At 44.5% G+C, this 16,486-nt stretch overlaps 1 protein-coding gene across 3 annotated transcripts in view; it reads right to left on the bottom strand.

Annotated features, from left to right (window-relative positions):
* The window catches only part of SEC14L1 (SEC14 like lipid binding 1), a 360,792-nt gene that overhangs the window by 96,200 nt on the left and 248,106 nt on the right, over positions 1–16,486 (bottom strand). For all 3 annotated transcript variants that reach the window (XM_085616893.1, XM_085616894.1, XM_085616895.1), the window contains 2 exons: positions 12,828–12,999; positions 12,491–12,625 (listed from right to left, as the gene is read on the bottom strand). In XM_085616893.1, the coding sequence (XP_085473019.1) occupies positions 12,491–12,625; positions 12,828–12,999 (307 nt within the window). The remainder of the gene's footprint in view (positions 1–12,490; positions 12,626–12,827; positions 13,000–16,486) is intronic.

Here is a 16,486-nt window from a genome sequence, read left to right on the forward strand (position 1 = left end):
TTGCCTGTTTGTGCACAGCAATAGTGGTGCATCTCACCCAGTCAGCTGCTCCCCAGAATAATCCCCCATCTTTTTCTAGACCCACACTCTGATGCCAGTCTTGTTTTATTTATGGAGTCATACAATTTAGAGATCAAGTCCTTTGCAGAATTCATCATTCATCTTTTTTTTCCCTTTCCTTTGGGAGAAGTTTTAACAGCTTTTACATTAAGGAACTCTCTTTTGTGGGCATCTAGCAATATAAGCGTAGCTACTCATAAATAATCATTCAACTGACTCTTAGGTTTACAATCTCTGTCCACCTAGATATCAGTTTAAGATCTAGAGAACTGTGTCTGCATTTCCATTGTGGTCATACGTCGTGTGTCATAATCAGCTCTACCTCTACTAAATGTTGTGCTGCCCATTAGAAGTCAGTATCCTGGCCAAAGTCCTGCTCAGTTTAGCTCCTTCCTCATATTGATGCATCACTTCATTTTTACCTAGATATGTTATATTCTTTTCTGTCTACATTTAATATCGCAACAACATTTTATGTGGCATTTTTCTCACCTCTAATTTAGACATTGCTGCATATTGCATATCAAAGCATTTGAGGTCTGTTTCCAACTGTATAAGTGCATGTTGAATCAAAACGTCTCCTACACCACAGAGTACATTGAAACCAAGTCCTTATTTTTCTCAAAACCCTCTTAAATACCTTTCCCGATCTCATTCTTAAACATTACATCCAACAAGGCCTTAGATGGCGATATCTATTGTCTGTCTGAGCTGGAGACAATATAGCTATAAATAGAGACACCAGGAATGTTTAGACAAACTGCAGGGATAAATGGTCATTTCCAAGGTCCGTGCGCATACATTTTTTGTCATTATCCAGTGACCTCTCTAGTAGAGTGCTTTATGTTCAGAGGAGCAATGTGTGCATTCTTGTTCCTCAGGCTATAAGTGCCTCCAAAGATCTATCAGTTGGTGAGTCTGCATGATTGTGTGGATAGCTCAAACAGTAGACCCGCCTATAACACAAAGGATAGTGTTGAAGTCCTTCCCAGTCCCTCCCAAAAAGGTTGTATTCATTGTGACATGGTCACCTTTTGTCATCACATGTTCATAAATAGCGGCTGTGTCTATGTTTGGACTGTATGGATTAATGACAGTGATACTCAAAGTATGTGCCCCCCTAGTCAACCACAGGACTGGGCTGCTGTTTTCCTGACTCTGCACGAACATTGAGAAAGATGTTAAATAAAAGAGCAATCATTAATTTGCAGGTTAACTGAAGTTAAATAGAGGGAGTAACTTAGGTGTCCTGCACCACTTAACTTTAGGAATACTTGCAAAGAACGTTTAAAAGATATTAAAAAACGGTATTTTATTAAAAGGAGAAGCATTTCACTTCAGAACATCAGTGCATTTATATGTAACAATGCAAATAGTGAACTAAGAATTAAGTCAGCTGTTGTCTGCCCCGAGTGGCCAGGGTTTCTATAATACATGGACACCATTATAGTTTATTAAATACCACACAAGGCAAAATTCTGAACAGCGCGCATCCTAAGAAAAATGCTACTTACCCAGTATGCATCTGTTCTTGGCATGTAGAGCTGTAGATTCATATGCTGTAGCATAGATCGCCATCTGGTGTTGGGCCCGGATGTTTGCACTTTGTTTTTCTTCGAAGAAGTCTTAGCAGTCACGAGGTAGGTGACTCCTCCTTTCAGTGATGGTGCGCATGGGCATCGATTCTATCCCTAGATTGTTTTTTTCCACAATTGGGTACGGATGTGTATTGCTGCTTTCTGGTTCGGTATGGTTTTCGAACCCCTTCGACGCGCAATCCTCTACGGGATTGTCTTTCGTTCGCAGTTTCCCATTCAACACGCGTTGTGTAAATTGTGAGGAGTCACCTACCTCGTGACTACAAAGACCTCTTAGAAGAAAAACAAAGTGCAAACATCCGGGCCCAACACCAGATGGCGATCTATGCTAAAGCATATGATCTACAGCTCATATGCCCCGAACAGTAATGTATTTCGAAGTCCTCCTATAAGTGATAATGAAGAAAAAGGAGGCAAAGTGGAATAAAACAATTGCCTAGGCTCATCCAATTTAGTCAAATGGGGAAGCCAGGACTGATCCCAGGTTTTGTTGTTTCACAATGTGCAATTTAGCATTCAGATGTAAATGCTTCGCTGACTCCCCTCCCCAACAGCCACCCTGCCGGCATCAATGAGACCCTTGATCACACTACAGGGCAACCTTTTAGCCCACTGGAAAATGTTTGCGAGTATCTATGATTTATACACAAGGAGATAATGGACGGAGTGCTGAACATTGCAGACACTCACCCCCAGTCACAGATCTGGGTTGAATCCATCATCGTTCTTTAGCTCACTTTGCCACCCCAGTTCAGACACAGCTATATGCAAATCAGTCTTGACCCTGTGCCTCATGGGAACAGTCCAGACCGAACTGCCAAGCCATGTCTTCCCTGGACCGGAAACAAGCATCCTGGGACCAGTTTCGGGCGAAGAGCCTTCATCGGCCAGGCTAGCTTGAATCCAGTGGCAAAGTGAGCAAGGGACCCACGTCTGGGCATACCCTGCCAACTTAGAGCGAACAAAGCAAACACAAGGAGATGATGGACGGGCGCAGGGTCAAGACTGATTTGCATATGACTAGGTCCAAACTGGAATGGCATGGTGAGCAAAAAAACGATGGATTTAGGCCCAGATCTCTGTACTGGGGTGAATGTATGACATTGTTCTGCATTCTGTCCATCAATAGTTCTTTTTGTATTTATGATTTATACCCATGGTGCCTTGAAGAGTTACGTGGTATATGTATGAAGCCTAATTCCCGTTCGCAAACGGGCCGATTCTCAGAATTGGCCCGTTTGCGAAAGGAGAAAAGCCTTTTGGGATGTATCATCCCAAAAAACCCTTGCACAATAGAGAATCGCAAAATTTGTGATTCCCTATTCTGCGATGCATTTAAAGAATCACAAATTGCGATTCCTTAAATGCAATTCTTGAATGTTGTGCGATTTTGCCTTTGTAAATCGCAAATTACCACCAACTTGAAGTTGGTGGTAATTTGCGATTTTTTTAAAAAAAAATCACTTTTTGGCATTTTTCAAAGCGCAATTTGCGATTCGCAAATAAAGAATACATAGGAATCACAATTAATATAGCGATTCCTACATACATTGCCTTTTGCGAGTATGTAGTATTCTATGGTTTTCATCTAGTTTCTATGGATGCCATTTTGTCTGATGCTATGCCATGATGTCACAGTGTCAAGTGCAGAGTTAGAATGTGATTGTTTAGAGATTGAAAATGTAACGGTCTACCCAGTGACTTCTTGGTAAGGTGACCTGCAGCTGTGTGGTTCTTTACATTAAATGCTACTTCTACTTAACCCTGCGTTGGATTCAATTACTACAAATTGTTGGCGACGAGTGAACTACACAGTGTGGCAACCGCCTTCATTCAACTTCTTTCAAGCAGCCTGCCAGTCTCAACGTGGATTCTCAATCTTACCTTGTCCATCTGTGCCAAGGTCACACTCACTCAATTCACGTTCTGGTTTCCTTGCCAAAATCACCTCTATCTTGCTGCATCTGCTCTGTCAGGGTTTATCTGGATTACAGTTGGTCTCCGACTGCATGGTTTGCTGCTGTTTCTGCTTTTGCTTGTGAGGAAAGGAGAGAGTCCTCTATTTTCATGGACTTTGTTGAGCCTGGGGAATAGGTTTTGACATCTCTTTGCTTCGGTGATTCAGCGTTCCCAGGAGTCGTGGGTGGAGGTTTTGGTATCGTCCAGCCTTGTTAGAGGGCGACTGTCCAGTGATCTTTACGTAAGCCGCCCGGCTGTCACCCTGTGTCTCCGCTTCTGCCGACTGCTGGCCCAGCTGAGGATTACACTGGTATTGTTTATATTTTTTTTGTCCTATTCCCCTTTTTGATCCTGTTTCTGCAGAGCGCTTACGCAGTGTGCGCATGCATTCAGACGCTCGCGCTAAGAGCATGCGCACCACCTATGAGCGTTTGAATGCGGAAATGTTGCCATAGCAACCAACTTTTCCTTCAGCGCGGCACTTTCCATCGACATGGAAGATTTTGGATTCCTGCACGATTCTCCTCACAAGTATCTGCTGTTCTATCATGAATACTCTCTTCATGACGATCAGTTTTCACTCTACTTGTGAGTATTGCGAACCTTGATGATTCGCACACCTTTCCATTTATTTGGTTTATTTATTTGTGGATCACAGTGATTCACACACTGTTTATGTTTAAATTTCTGGATTTTTTGTTTTAGAAAATGTACTTGTGTCACAGCTTTTCACTCATGTATGATATAATTTGACAAGCTATTGCTATTTTATAGTTTACTGTTTTTTTCTCTTATTATAGAATTTGGTCCTATTTTGCACTGCTTGCTGAACGGTCTACTTATGTGTACAATGCAATCTGTTACGCCTCCTCCTTCTTTCCTAGATAAACCTAGTGAGACACCTGTAAAATGGGAGGTTTGGTTCGATGCGTTTGAGACGTACTTAAGCGCCATTGGAGCGCTGAGATTTAGTGCTGGAAGAAAAAAGTAACTATTATTACACTCTTTAGGTTTTGAAGGGAGGTCAATTTATAAACACTTACCTGACTTAAGTTTAGCTGATGGTGAAAATATTGACAAAATTGAACAAACTGTATGCAAACTCAAATTAATATTCGATAAGCAACCGAGTTTGATGGTCCTGAGGCATAAGTTTTTTAAGAGAAAACAATCTGACTGTGAAGATGTCGATGCTTATGTATCAGTTCTCAGGAGATTACCGTCAGTCTGTTATTTGCGAACTTAACTGATCAGCTCATCAGAGATCAGTTTGTTTGCCAATGCAAAGATAAACATATTAGACAGAAACTTCTTGCAATGGGTAATCCATCTCTCGATGAGACTATTAAAGTTGCCAAGAGCATTGAAATATCATAAGTTTGCATCTGAAAATGTGAATGCTGTTGCTACTGCCAGCAAACCTAAACAGAAATCAATAAAAAATAACGCTGGCAGTACTTCCAGATTTAAATCTGATTTCAGTATTCCCAACAACATTTGTCTTCGTTGTGGTAACCCTCCACACTCCAAAGGAAATACGTGTATTGCTGTTAATGCAACATGTAACTATTGTAAAAAAAAATAGGCCACTTTGCCAAAGTGTGTCTTAAGAGGAAAATTCAGAAAAAGACTATTGCTTGTGTTGCTGAATCTGAAGATGACTCAGACTCTGAAATTATTACGGTTGTCATGGATGAAAACATATTTTCTAACGATGTTATAAGTGAACCAGTAACTGGAGATCCTTCTTCATGTGTTGATCCTATTGTGGAGATAAAACTATTCATCTGTTGGTAGATTCTGGTGCCAGAATTACAACAACCCAGAAATTATTCATATGAAGGACGAAATATTGAATTGTTGTATCATCGAAGATGTTATGATGTTCAAAGGAAGATGGATCAGAGGTAAAATGTATGCTGCTGTCAAGGGACTCAATATACTGGGGTGGTCCACCAGGGGCTTTTTGGAATGATACTCAGGGCAGGAACAAGTTATGTTAGTTACTTGTGATGAAGAAGGCACTAAATGGAAAACTGAATTTCCACCCGTTTTTGGTGATACTCTTGAAAACATTTCTGGATTCAAACACAACATTATTGTTAGAGATGGAGCGGTCCCAGTCAAGCACAAACTTCGAGGGATTCCTTTTAGCGTAAGGGATGACCCTAACAAGGAACTCAAGAGTCTATGTGACAAGGGAATCATTGAACCAACAGAATCGACTCTGTGGTTATCACCTTTGGTTGTAGCGCGCAAGAGGGGTGGGCAATTACACATGTGTGTGGACCTCAGGTCTCCTAACAAAGATTTGGATTGATTTTCATCTGTTGCCTAAAATCAATGATATCTTCACGTGTGTTAAGGGTGTTCAAGTGTTTTCAAAGTTAGATCTGGCTAGTGCCTAACATCAAATAGAACTCCATCCTGATTCTTGCCCTCTCACTGCCTTCGTGTCTCCTCTCAGAACATTTCAATATCACAGGATGCCTTTTTGCCTAGCATCCACGGCATCGGTGTTCCAGAGGGCCATGCAAAATCTTTTGAGATAGGTTGAGGGCGTGCTGGTTATAAAAGATGATGTCCTAACATATGCGAAGGACAATATTTCACATGATTTTATCCTTAGAAAGGTACTTCGCATATTACAAAATAACGGTGTTGTGCTCAAAACTGAGAAATGTAAGTTTCTTTGCAAAGAAATGGAATATCTTGCTCATTTATTTTCGTGTGAAGGTATCAAACCTAGACAATGTCTTTTGGATGCCATCTCCAACGCTGCTGTTCCTAAAGACAAGACTGGTGTCAAGTCTTTACTAGGCTTGTTTGAATATTATTCAAGGTTCATCCCAAATTTTGCTTCCATTGTTCGACCTAGCTGTAATTTGCTCAAAATGGGAGTCAAATTTGAATGGTCTCAGGAATGTGATCATGCGATTAATGAGGTCAAATCCTCTTTGGAGAGGAGCAATGCTCTCTCCCCCCTTGACCCAGATTTACCTTTTTGTATAGCTGTAGATGCCAGCCAGATTGGTTTGGGAGCTATTCTTACTCAAGTTTGTGGAGATTAAGAAAACACAGTTGCCTTTGCGTCAAGGTTTTTGAGAAGTGCTGAGGTACAATATTCCGTTATTGAAAAGTAATTACTTGCATGCTTATGGGCCATTGAAAAATATCGTTCATACGTATGGGGAAGACGTTTCAGATTAATTACTGACCACAAACCTTTAGTATCTATTCTCGGTTCTGGTCCTAGTAAATGCTGTACGCTCAGGATTATGAGGATGGTTATTAAGCTGTTACATTATCAATTTGACATTTCACATATTCCTGGTGGGAGGAATAGCAGAGCAGACTTTTTGTCTCGTTTTCCTCAACATAATGATGGGTGTGAAGGTATGTGCTTTCGAGAGTTGTGTGAGGAAGATGCTGAAGACTGTTTTGTGGCTGCCATAGATATTTCTGATCTGGTTGCTGGGTCTGAGGAAGATTGGAGAGCAGCCTTATTAGAAGATAGTCTTCTTCAACAAGTTTGTGTTTTGGTCAAGGAGGGGTGACCTAGAGAAAGGATGTTATCTTCTCTTCTACAGCATTATTGGAAAATCAAAACTGAAATTTCTCTAGAGGATGGTGCTCTCATGAGATGTGACAAACTCATTCCACCTCTTAGGCTCACGAGGGGCACTTAGGCGTTACCCTCACCAAGCGTCATGTTCGTGAGTACTTCTGGTGGCCAAGTACGGATGTTGAGATGTGTTTTGGTGGAAAATTGTCCTGTTTATTCTTCAGCTGAAAGGGCATTGAAAGTTGTTACTCCACCTCTTTTTCCTATTGAATGTCCGTCTGGTCCTTGGGTCAAAGTGGGCACTGATATCATTGGTCCTTGTGAGGTTTTACCGTCTGGATGCAATAACATTTGTACGGTACTTATGGATTATGCATTGAAATGGCCAGAGATAAAATTGGTCAAAGAAGCTATCTCGGCTAGTGTTGTTAAGTTTTTGAAAGAGGTTTTTCTTCAGGAAGGATTTGCAGAGTTCCTCGTCTCTGTTAATGGGACTCAATTTGTAAGTGAAGAGGTTGAAGTTTTTTTTACCTCCAGTGGTGTGAAGCACTTAAAGAGTTCTCTTTATCATCTACAAACAAACGGTTTGGTGGAAAGAATGAACCGTGTGTTGGGTGAGTGCGTCAGGTGGGCTGTTGCTGGTAAGTATGATATTGTTCAATCCCTGGAAAGTATGCTATGGTTTTACAGGACCACGCCTCATTCATCCACAAAAATGTCCCCTTTTGAACTACTAAGGGGCAGGAAGGCCAATACATGTTTCAAGCCTGAATGGATGAGTAAATAGTTTAAAACCGATTCAAATCTTTTATCGCTTATGAAAATTGTCAAGGAGAATTCTGAAACTGCCCAAAGTAAACAGAAAGCCTGGTTTGATTAAAACAAAAAGGGACCAAGGTGGTTCCTTTGGTTGTAGGTGATTTTGTTCAAATCAAAACCTCTGTACATGTCAAGAAAGGCAACAGCAAATATGGTGAACAAGTTAAGGTTGTAAGAATCGGAAACAATGCTGTTCAAGTGGAGGGAGGTCATTGGTGGAATCTTGCCAAAATTGTTAAAGCAAGATCAACCTTGTTGCCTGTTGACCACAATATTAGTAAAGGTTCAACTTTACCCAATCCTTCTGTATGCAGAAGCAGTTCAAGAATCATTGTTACTCCTAAAAGATTTCATGAGAGATCTTTTAGGTATATTTCTTCTTCCCTTCTAGAGCTGCAGTTTTTTATTTACTGTGGTTTTATTTTTGGTATTTTTTTGTGTTTTGCAGGAGAAGGGAAGGTATGTAGTATTCTATGGTTGTCATCTAGTTTCTATGGCTGCCATCTTGTCTGATGCTATGCTTTGATGTTACACAGTGTCAAGTGCAGAGTTAGAATGTGATTGTTTAAAGTCCTTCATAGCCAATTGCTAAAATTCGCCACTAAGGACTCACAAAACGCTTGCCTGATACATATGCCCCTATATATCTCTGTAGACTCCATACATTTCAAAGCTAACTTCTGTCGGATTATAAATGCCATTCCTCTGGACGAAGAGTTAGAAGATGATCTCTGACTGCGAATTATTATCTGATCTCTTTATTGCGCTCCTAAATCTTTGTACAGTAGAGCCCCTCACCTGGTGCCGAGTAAAGCCCCCTCTACTTCTACTCCCACACTGAAAGAACCCAAACTATCAGTGTTTCGTCTATGCCCAACCTAATGTACCCTTTCATCCCAAAATAAACTTCGTTCTAATACACTGTTGAGCATTCTGTCAGGGGGTTCTCCAGTAGCCTACCAAGATGAGATGACACCTCCCTGCCCTCCTGGTAACTACTGAGTTTCCTCATCACCATCTTGCATCACACATTTTAGTGAAAAATATGTCCACAGTCCAGACTATCATTGCACAGCGATTTAAAACAGTACAATAACAAGATGGAGCAGTTTGAGATCCCTAGCTCAATCTTTTAGCGCAGACACCTTGCAGCTCCATGTTTTCACAGAATCTAAATATATTTATCTCTAGCGACGATCCATAAAAAACAAAACTGTACTTTGAGTCTTTCTGCTAGAGGATATTTTTAGTCATTATCATCCAGGTCTGGCAAAGCTAATATCATCGGAATTTCGATGGAGATTTCTTTGTCTCTGCTTGCTTAAACGCTACTGCCATTCTGGGATCTGTAAAAGTGAAGCGTGTCTTTATGTGTGCTGCATCTTTTGTTTGACTGGTAAAAAAAAGAATATACTGTGGAATCTGGGTGTACAAAGATCGATGATATCTCATATTGTAGATCCTTCTTCTGCCAGGCCCATCTCAGAGCCACATCACAGATTCGATAACTGAAAATTCTCGTTATGATGGGCCTGGCGGATGCACCGGCGGGGGTCTTGATGCCAAACACCAATGCACTCCACTGTAAGCAGCAGGGAATAATGTTCAGGTCCTTGTAATGTTTTCAACATTGTTTCCACAAATTACACTATTTGGCTGGTGTTGGCACATTCCTGAACTCTTGTTATACACAAGCTATTGTGTCTGGGTCTTGATTCTGAGTCCCAATTGTTTCACAGACAATGGTGTGCTCCTTTAGAAGCTATTGTGCCTCAAGACCCTGGTCCTTTATTGCATCCTCCACTTTGGGTGGCATGTCCAGCACATATTTTTAACCTTTCTTTCATTCTATTCATGAAGCTCCCACAGTTGTTAATTTTACCATCTTTAGTGTGCAGACTTTGTTTCATATCTAACAGTAGACTTAACTCCTATTTCTTTGTCGCTACTGCTGGCCTCAGGGACAACAAGCCCTTCCACTAGTAAGGTGCTTTGATGACCTGTACCTCAAATGACAGCTTTGCTCTTTTGTGTTCTGTTTTCCCATACTGAATGTGTCACTCACACAGAGTCTAATGCCTCCAGCTAGGCGTCCATGCTAAGCAATTATCCGCCGTGTTTGACAGTTATCCGGAGAAGAGAAGAAACGCTCAACTTGCTGACCCAGGTGCATGGCACTCAAAGCCCGTCTATCAGAATGTTTTCTAGAGCTTCATTTATTAGCCTCTATCAGTGCTTGTAGTCTTACACTGCATGGTGAGTCTGGGCATGACCCCTGGGGCCCTATTACAGATAAGGCACGCTTTTCCTGTTTGCTTTAAATAGGTGTGTCGTGCGTAAATAGGAAAAGTGTGCTTTATTACATAGTATGACCTGCCTTCCGGCAGCCGGGAATTCGTGCTGCCCTGAAGGGCAGCACCTTCAAGTGAATTACAGAGCGGCTACTTCAAAACAGCTCTGTGTTTCACTGTGCACCCGTTGCACTTTTAAGAGGGATTAGAGATCCCCTTTGCAGGCACGTGCAGTGAGTGACTGCCCCCACCTATAAGGAGATGTCTGGGTGTGTCCATGGGTCCTCCTATCTCCCCTCCAGAAAGCTGCCATCAGGAGGCACACTGACCGTGCACCACCTGACAGCTTCTTTGCCCTTGTGCCCGCATCAATAGTACACATATCATTAGACAAGGACAACCATATATGCCCACAGGGAGCAGGGTCAACATTTAAGATATGTACATCAGTCCTTAGTTATTTAAAGGAATCCAATAACTAATAAAAAACATTTTTTTTGCAATCAATAAATGTTGAGAAACACCGAAGACCAGAAGGAACAACAATGAACTGCTGATGGTTTTCAGTCAATTACATATTATGGCAATTTATATGCAGTAATATGTGAGTAAGTGAACCAAGTGCAGACGACACAGCGCTTATTGGACTCCTTCAAATAACTAAGAGGTTTTCGAGCTTGAAGGATTCCCACGGGACTCATATCTTATATGCATCCATATTATGGTGCGGGCACAGAGGCAAAGATTCCATTATTTAGATTCCCTCAATTGCTAGTGGCCACAACCCCATGCAAATGAGTAAACGCCCTATTGAGATAGTACTGACGCTAAATGTGCGCCAGAGCTATACATACTGCAGAAGGGGCCGTAATACTAAAGTGTCCCGGGGGCACACATGGCGTTTGAACATGCCTGCTACCCCCGTGGAGCACTTTCTATAATAAAGGCCCCTTTGGTATTCGCTCCCCACTACTTGCCCTCTCTTGGGCCTAAACAACTGCAAAAAAAGATTTTGCTTCCTTATTATATGAGCGAGCAATGGGCATGGGCGCCCGCTTTGTGCGCCACCGGGGCACTTTAGTATTACAGAAGGGGTTGCAGATGCTTGTATGTCCCCTCCTGTAGTACAGATAGCGCAGGCGCAGATGTAGCAAAAGCCCTGTCTCAAGAAGGCAGGCGTTCCCTCATTTGCTTGGGGTCGTGGCCGCAAACAAATACGGGGAATTTTCTTGTCTCTGCACCCGTGCAGTATTTTGGACACAAAGGCAAAGAAGCTGTCAGGAGGCGCCTTGAAAATAAGCCACAAAAAGGTAGCACACTGTCAAAACCTTTTGAGGGATGAAAGGGGGTCCCATGGATCACCAAGACATTCCCTTGCAGGCGGGTGCAGTCACTCACTGCACTGGGCTGCAAGAGGATCTGTAATCCCTTTTGAAAGTGCAGGAGGGTGCAGTCTGCACTGTGAAACACGGAACAGCTGATTAAAGCAGCTCCGTATATCACTTTAATTCGCTGCTCCCAGCGCATTATAACATAATAGGGAACACTTTCTATATTTGCGCTGGCGCAACAGTTTAAAGGTGTGCCATGGTGATAAGTGCATCCTGTATCTAATAGGGCCCTAGAGTGTCATGCTCTGCGCTCTATTCTTTGCACAGGCCATGTATTGCAGTTGGGTGGTGCTCACAGATGTCAGCCCATCTTCTGTCCAGGCCTGGCTCTGATTCCACTGATACCGGCAGGTATATGGGGATATTAAGGGATCTGTATAATTGTGTCAGTCGCTCAGTGAAATCTGTATTTGTTACAGAGGAGGTTTTCAAGCAGATATTTGTATCAATTCGGGCTTGGGAAGCTGAGCTGCTTGTTTAAGCGACCATCTTGGATGATAGCACTTTGGCATACACTCCTTTTTAATAACATTTATAGAGCATACGTTCACTGAAGTTTCCCAGTGCTGGACAAAAAAAAGAACACAAATTAATTGAAAAATCAGGACGCAGCTTATTGTTTAAAGCAGTGGGGAGGGTGCAAACACATTTTCTTCTCTCATCAATGAGCATTTTGCCATAATGCTAGGATATATATTATGTGGTGCTTCTAAGTTGTGGGCAATGCCTGGCTGACGACCTGTCAAATGCTATAAAATTACAGGCAGTATCTGAACAGAGAACATCTGGTAGGGCTTCTTTGCTTACCATGCACTCCCCACTGAGGAAATCTGGGATAATCTCTTTGTCGATATAATCCACCAAGCCACCAGGGCCCTGATAATCATTTCCAGCATAAATGAGGAATTTCTTTCTGGTATTGTCGTCTATGAAAGGACTCACCTGCAGGGGAAAGAAAATAAATCTGCTCAAGGCAAAAGCCTACGAAATCCTCTAGCAAATCCTACTAGCAAGGTTGGCTACTGTTCTAAAATAAACTGCTGCTTCTTATTGTGGCTGGTGTAACTTTTCTCGATTACATTTATATAAAAGTGTGAAACATCTTTACCAAAGCACCAATGTTATCAATGATCTCCAAACTTACTAGTGTCCAGAGGACTGGGAAGACCCTAGGGGCTCGGAGGATGAGAAGACGTCCCAGTGTTTCTGGGTAATTGGCCTCAACGACCTCAATAATTCGGAGTAATGCTTTGACGCCAGGCCTCCACAAGTGCCTCATGTTTAATCCCTCAAGGTCCACCAAGCAGGTCCAGGAGCTTAAGTGAGGAAAGAAGAATGGAAAACATCAGATATTGTAATCAAACTAACTTGCTGTCATAATGATGACCACACTCTACAATAAAACTAAGGCAGTTGCACCAATTTTAGCCACATTTGGAATCTACCAATTTTCTACTTACACGTTTGTATCAAATTGAAAAGAACTTAATGCACACCAAAATGGACATACACCAGAACAGGATGACAGAACAAAATCAGATCATACTTGAAGTGCAACTGACCCCAGCTGCTTGGGTATATTAGAGGCTTGTAAACTACTCAATGATTTGAGCAGTTTCCTAATTTCAGGTTGACAAAACAAAGCTTACGCTTTCAGTGACTTAGGGTCAAATAATTTAAAGACTATCAGCTTACAGAAATGTATATGAAGCACATAGGACTTGGCTGAGAGATCAGCAGTAGATCAAGGAGTTAAATGATCAATTTGGCACCTCTCTCAAATAAAGTTATAAGAACTCTAAGACTGAAGTATAACAGCACAAGGGGACGTATCCAGACAATGTGGTGAAGACATGCCTGCCGGAGTTCCCAATAACAACCCAATATCCTAAACATATCTGAATATTTACTAGGGGTAGGCTGAATGCTTCATTACACCTGCAGAGCTGGCAATCACCGCCTGGCGGATTTCTTTTTTCCGCAAGGTTCCAGAAATGTGAGCACGAGTTAGACTTGGCACCCCCAAGCGCTATTTTTGAATGAGGGCAGTCGCGGTCAAAGGGCTGCTTCTCAAGTCGATTTGCTGCCACTCGAGTAGATTGTCTACTCACGCAGGAGCAAAATCAACTCAAATGACCACACGCTTTTGTGCACCGCATGGAGCTGTTTGTGCAGATTTTTCAACACTGCTCATACTACTGCCACTTTATTGCAGCGTAAGTAGTGCGAAGTGCATATTTTCCACCCATTGGCACAGAATCTTCAGGACTTTTTTATGAAACTCCCTAAATTCGGCTCAATCTTAATATTAACTTCCGATCATACAGAAAATGTCAGAGCATATTGTGCGGGGCACGATTCTGCGGAAGCAAGAGAACACCAACTGTACAAAATGTGTAGAGCTATGAGGTAAAAAACCCTCAAACTCTACAGCTCCTCATCGCACACGTAAACGTGTAGAAATGGAAAATGGCTGAAGTACCAGTGCAGCCTATTCACTGAAGATCATCCAGGAGTGGTAAAGGCCTGAGGGAGATCGCACTGAAGCGGTCAACTATGCCCCTACCTAATGGTACTGCCACAAAGGACAGCCGTAATCCTGTGGTGAGGTGTGGTGTGCAGAGTAGTTTGGGGAAAGAGTACGACGTCGCGGTGTCTACTCAGACGCCACCCATGAGCACTGACATCAGTTATGACACGAATTTCCACGCCAGAAGCGCACAGCCATGCAAGACACTGACCACTGGTGCACAGAATTAGGGCCCTGAAAGGGAGTCCCCATCCCTAGAAATTGTTTGCAGATGTCGGAGAATGGGTGGGGTGGTAAGGAATCCATAACTACATATGTCTCTTACAGATACATCATTACCGAAGGTAAGTAACTTGTTTGTCTGAAAGAGACTGTGATTATAGATCCCTTACCTTAGAACAGATACCCCAGCAATGCCAACCCCAGAGGTGGGTCTGTGAAGTAAGTTCACACAGAAAGTCCTGGAGAACGGAACAGCCAAAATAGCAGACTCTCCGGACTTGGCTGTCCAGGCAGTAGTGTTTAGTGAGCGTGCGCAGTGATGCCCACGTGGGTGCCCGACATATGTCAAGGAGTGGGACTCCACGCCCCAAGGCAGTAGTAGCTGCCGTAGCCTTGGTAGAGTGGGCATGCAGTCCCACTGGAGCTTCCTTTTTCGCTAAGGAGTAGCAGATTTTAATGCATAGGGCAACCCATTAGGAGATGGTGCGTTTATGTACAGCCTGACCTTACTTGGCGCCCACAAAGAGTTGATTGTTCACCCGGAAATCTTTTGTGAGGTCTAGATAGAAAGACTTTATACGTTTTGGGTCCAGATGGTGGGTCTCTACTTCTCTTTGGATGGGTGTGGAGGTGGGAAGAAGGTGGGTAAAGTGATGGTATCTCCTATGTGGAAAGAGGTAACCATTTTGGGAAGAAACGAGGGCCTTGTGTGAAGGACTACTTTGTCCGGATGACCAGCAAGAACAGGAGGTTTTGAGGACAGAGCCTGAAGCTCGCTTACTCACTCTGTGAGCAGAAGTGATGGTGACAAGGAAAACAGTCTTCAAAGTAAGAAGCCTGATAGGGCAGTTTTCTAGAGGCTCGAAGGGAGCACACATAAGGAACGTCAAAACAAGATTCAAGGGGCGTGGCCAGGCTGGCAATGGCGTGAAACGTGCGCTGCCGGGGCTCCGGGCCGCCGCCGAGAGAAATCGCATCAAAAAGGGTCTCAGCGGCTTGGGTGACGCCTCCAGAGGGGGCGAGAAGGTGGCGGAGGGGAGCGGGCTGCCTCCGGCTGACTCGGGGAGCCCCGGGCTGCATGTTAGCGGCGATCGTGGCCGTGGCTGCGGAGAGGCCCTGGCTACAGCGGGTGCACCCGCCATCTTGAGTGCCCGGGGAGAGCTGAGCAGAGTGGCCGAGTGCCGGGACCGGCTGGCGGAGATGTCCTAAGGCTCTGGGCGGCGACGCAGGGGTCGAGAAGCGGCGGAGAGGCGCCCTGGGAGTTCGACGGGGGCTGCAGCGCTGGTGGGGCGGCCTGGCTGACGAGAGCGAGCCCGCCATTTTGTGACTCCGGGCCTGCTAGGCGGCGAGGGAGGCGGCCTGGGCTGCCGGAAGCTGGGGCCACCAGAGGTGCAGGGTGAGCGGCACAGACTGAGGTGAGGAGGACGATGGATGCCTGAAACCCGAGTTTATTCTTCGGCGGCCTGCTGAGGGGGCGTAAAGTCTGCGGAGGCGGGGACGACCGCGACTGCTGCTGCGGTGGGGCCTGCCCTGGCGACCGGGGGGGGCGCTGCCTGCTGTGGGGACGACGGAGCTGCGGAGGGGCTGGGAGCGGCGCGCCTGGACTGAGCCTCATTAGAAACACCTTGGCCTGCATCCGTTGCTGGGGTTGTTGCGGCGCTCCTGCCCAGGCCCTGACCGGGACCGCCACCCGGATGATTGGTTAGCCCCCCCCCCCCCCTGCGCGCCCCAGTCCTGCCTGGCACAACGAGCCTCCGAGGGGAGAGGGGCCGAGCTGTGTGGAACCGACGGGGCCTCTGGTAGACGAGGTCCGCTTGCCGCTGGGTCTCCCGCCACGTGGGCAGGGGGGATCTTGTCCTCCTGCAGAAGAACACCGAGATACCCCCGGGGCGCGGTGAGGACACTGCGGAGGGGGCAGTGGGCTCCACGGCATCGGGGATTCTGTGAATGTTGCTGGCTGAGGGGGGTGGACCTGAGACGGAGCCCTTCTGACACAGTGACTGGCGGCGCCCACGTTTCGGAGGCGGTCCCTGCCGGCACGGGCCCCGGTG

This window comes from Triturus cristatus, chromosome 7 (assembly GCF_964204655.1).
Source record: "Triturus cristatus chromosome 7, aTriCri1.1, whole genome shotgun sequence".
In the NCBI taxonomy this organism is placed as follows: Eukaryota; Metazoa; Chordata; class Amphibia; order Caudata; family Salamandridae; genus Triturus; species Triturus cristatus.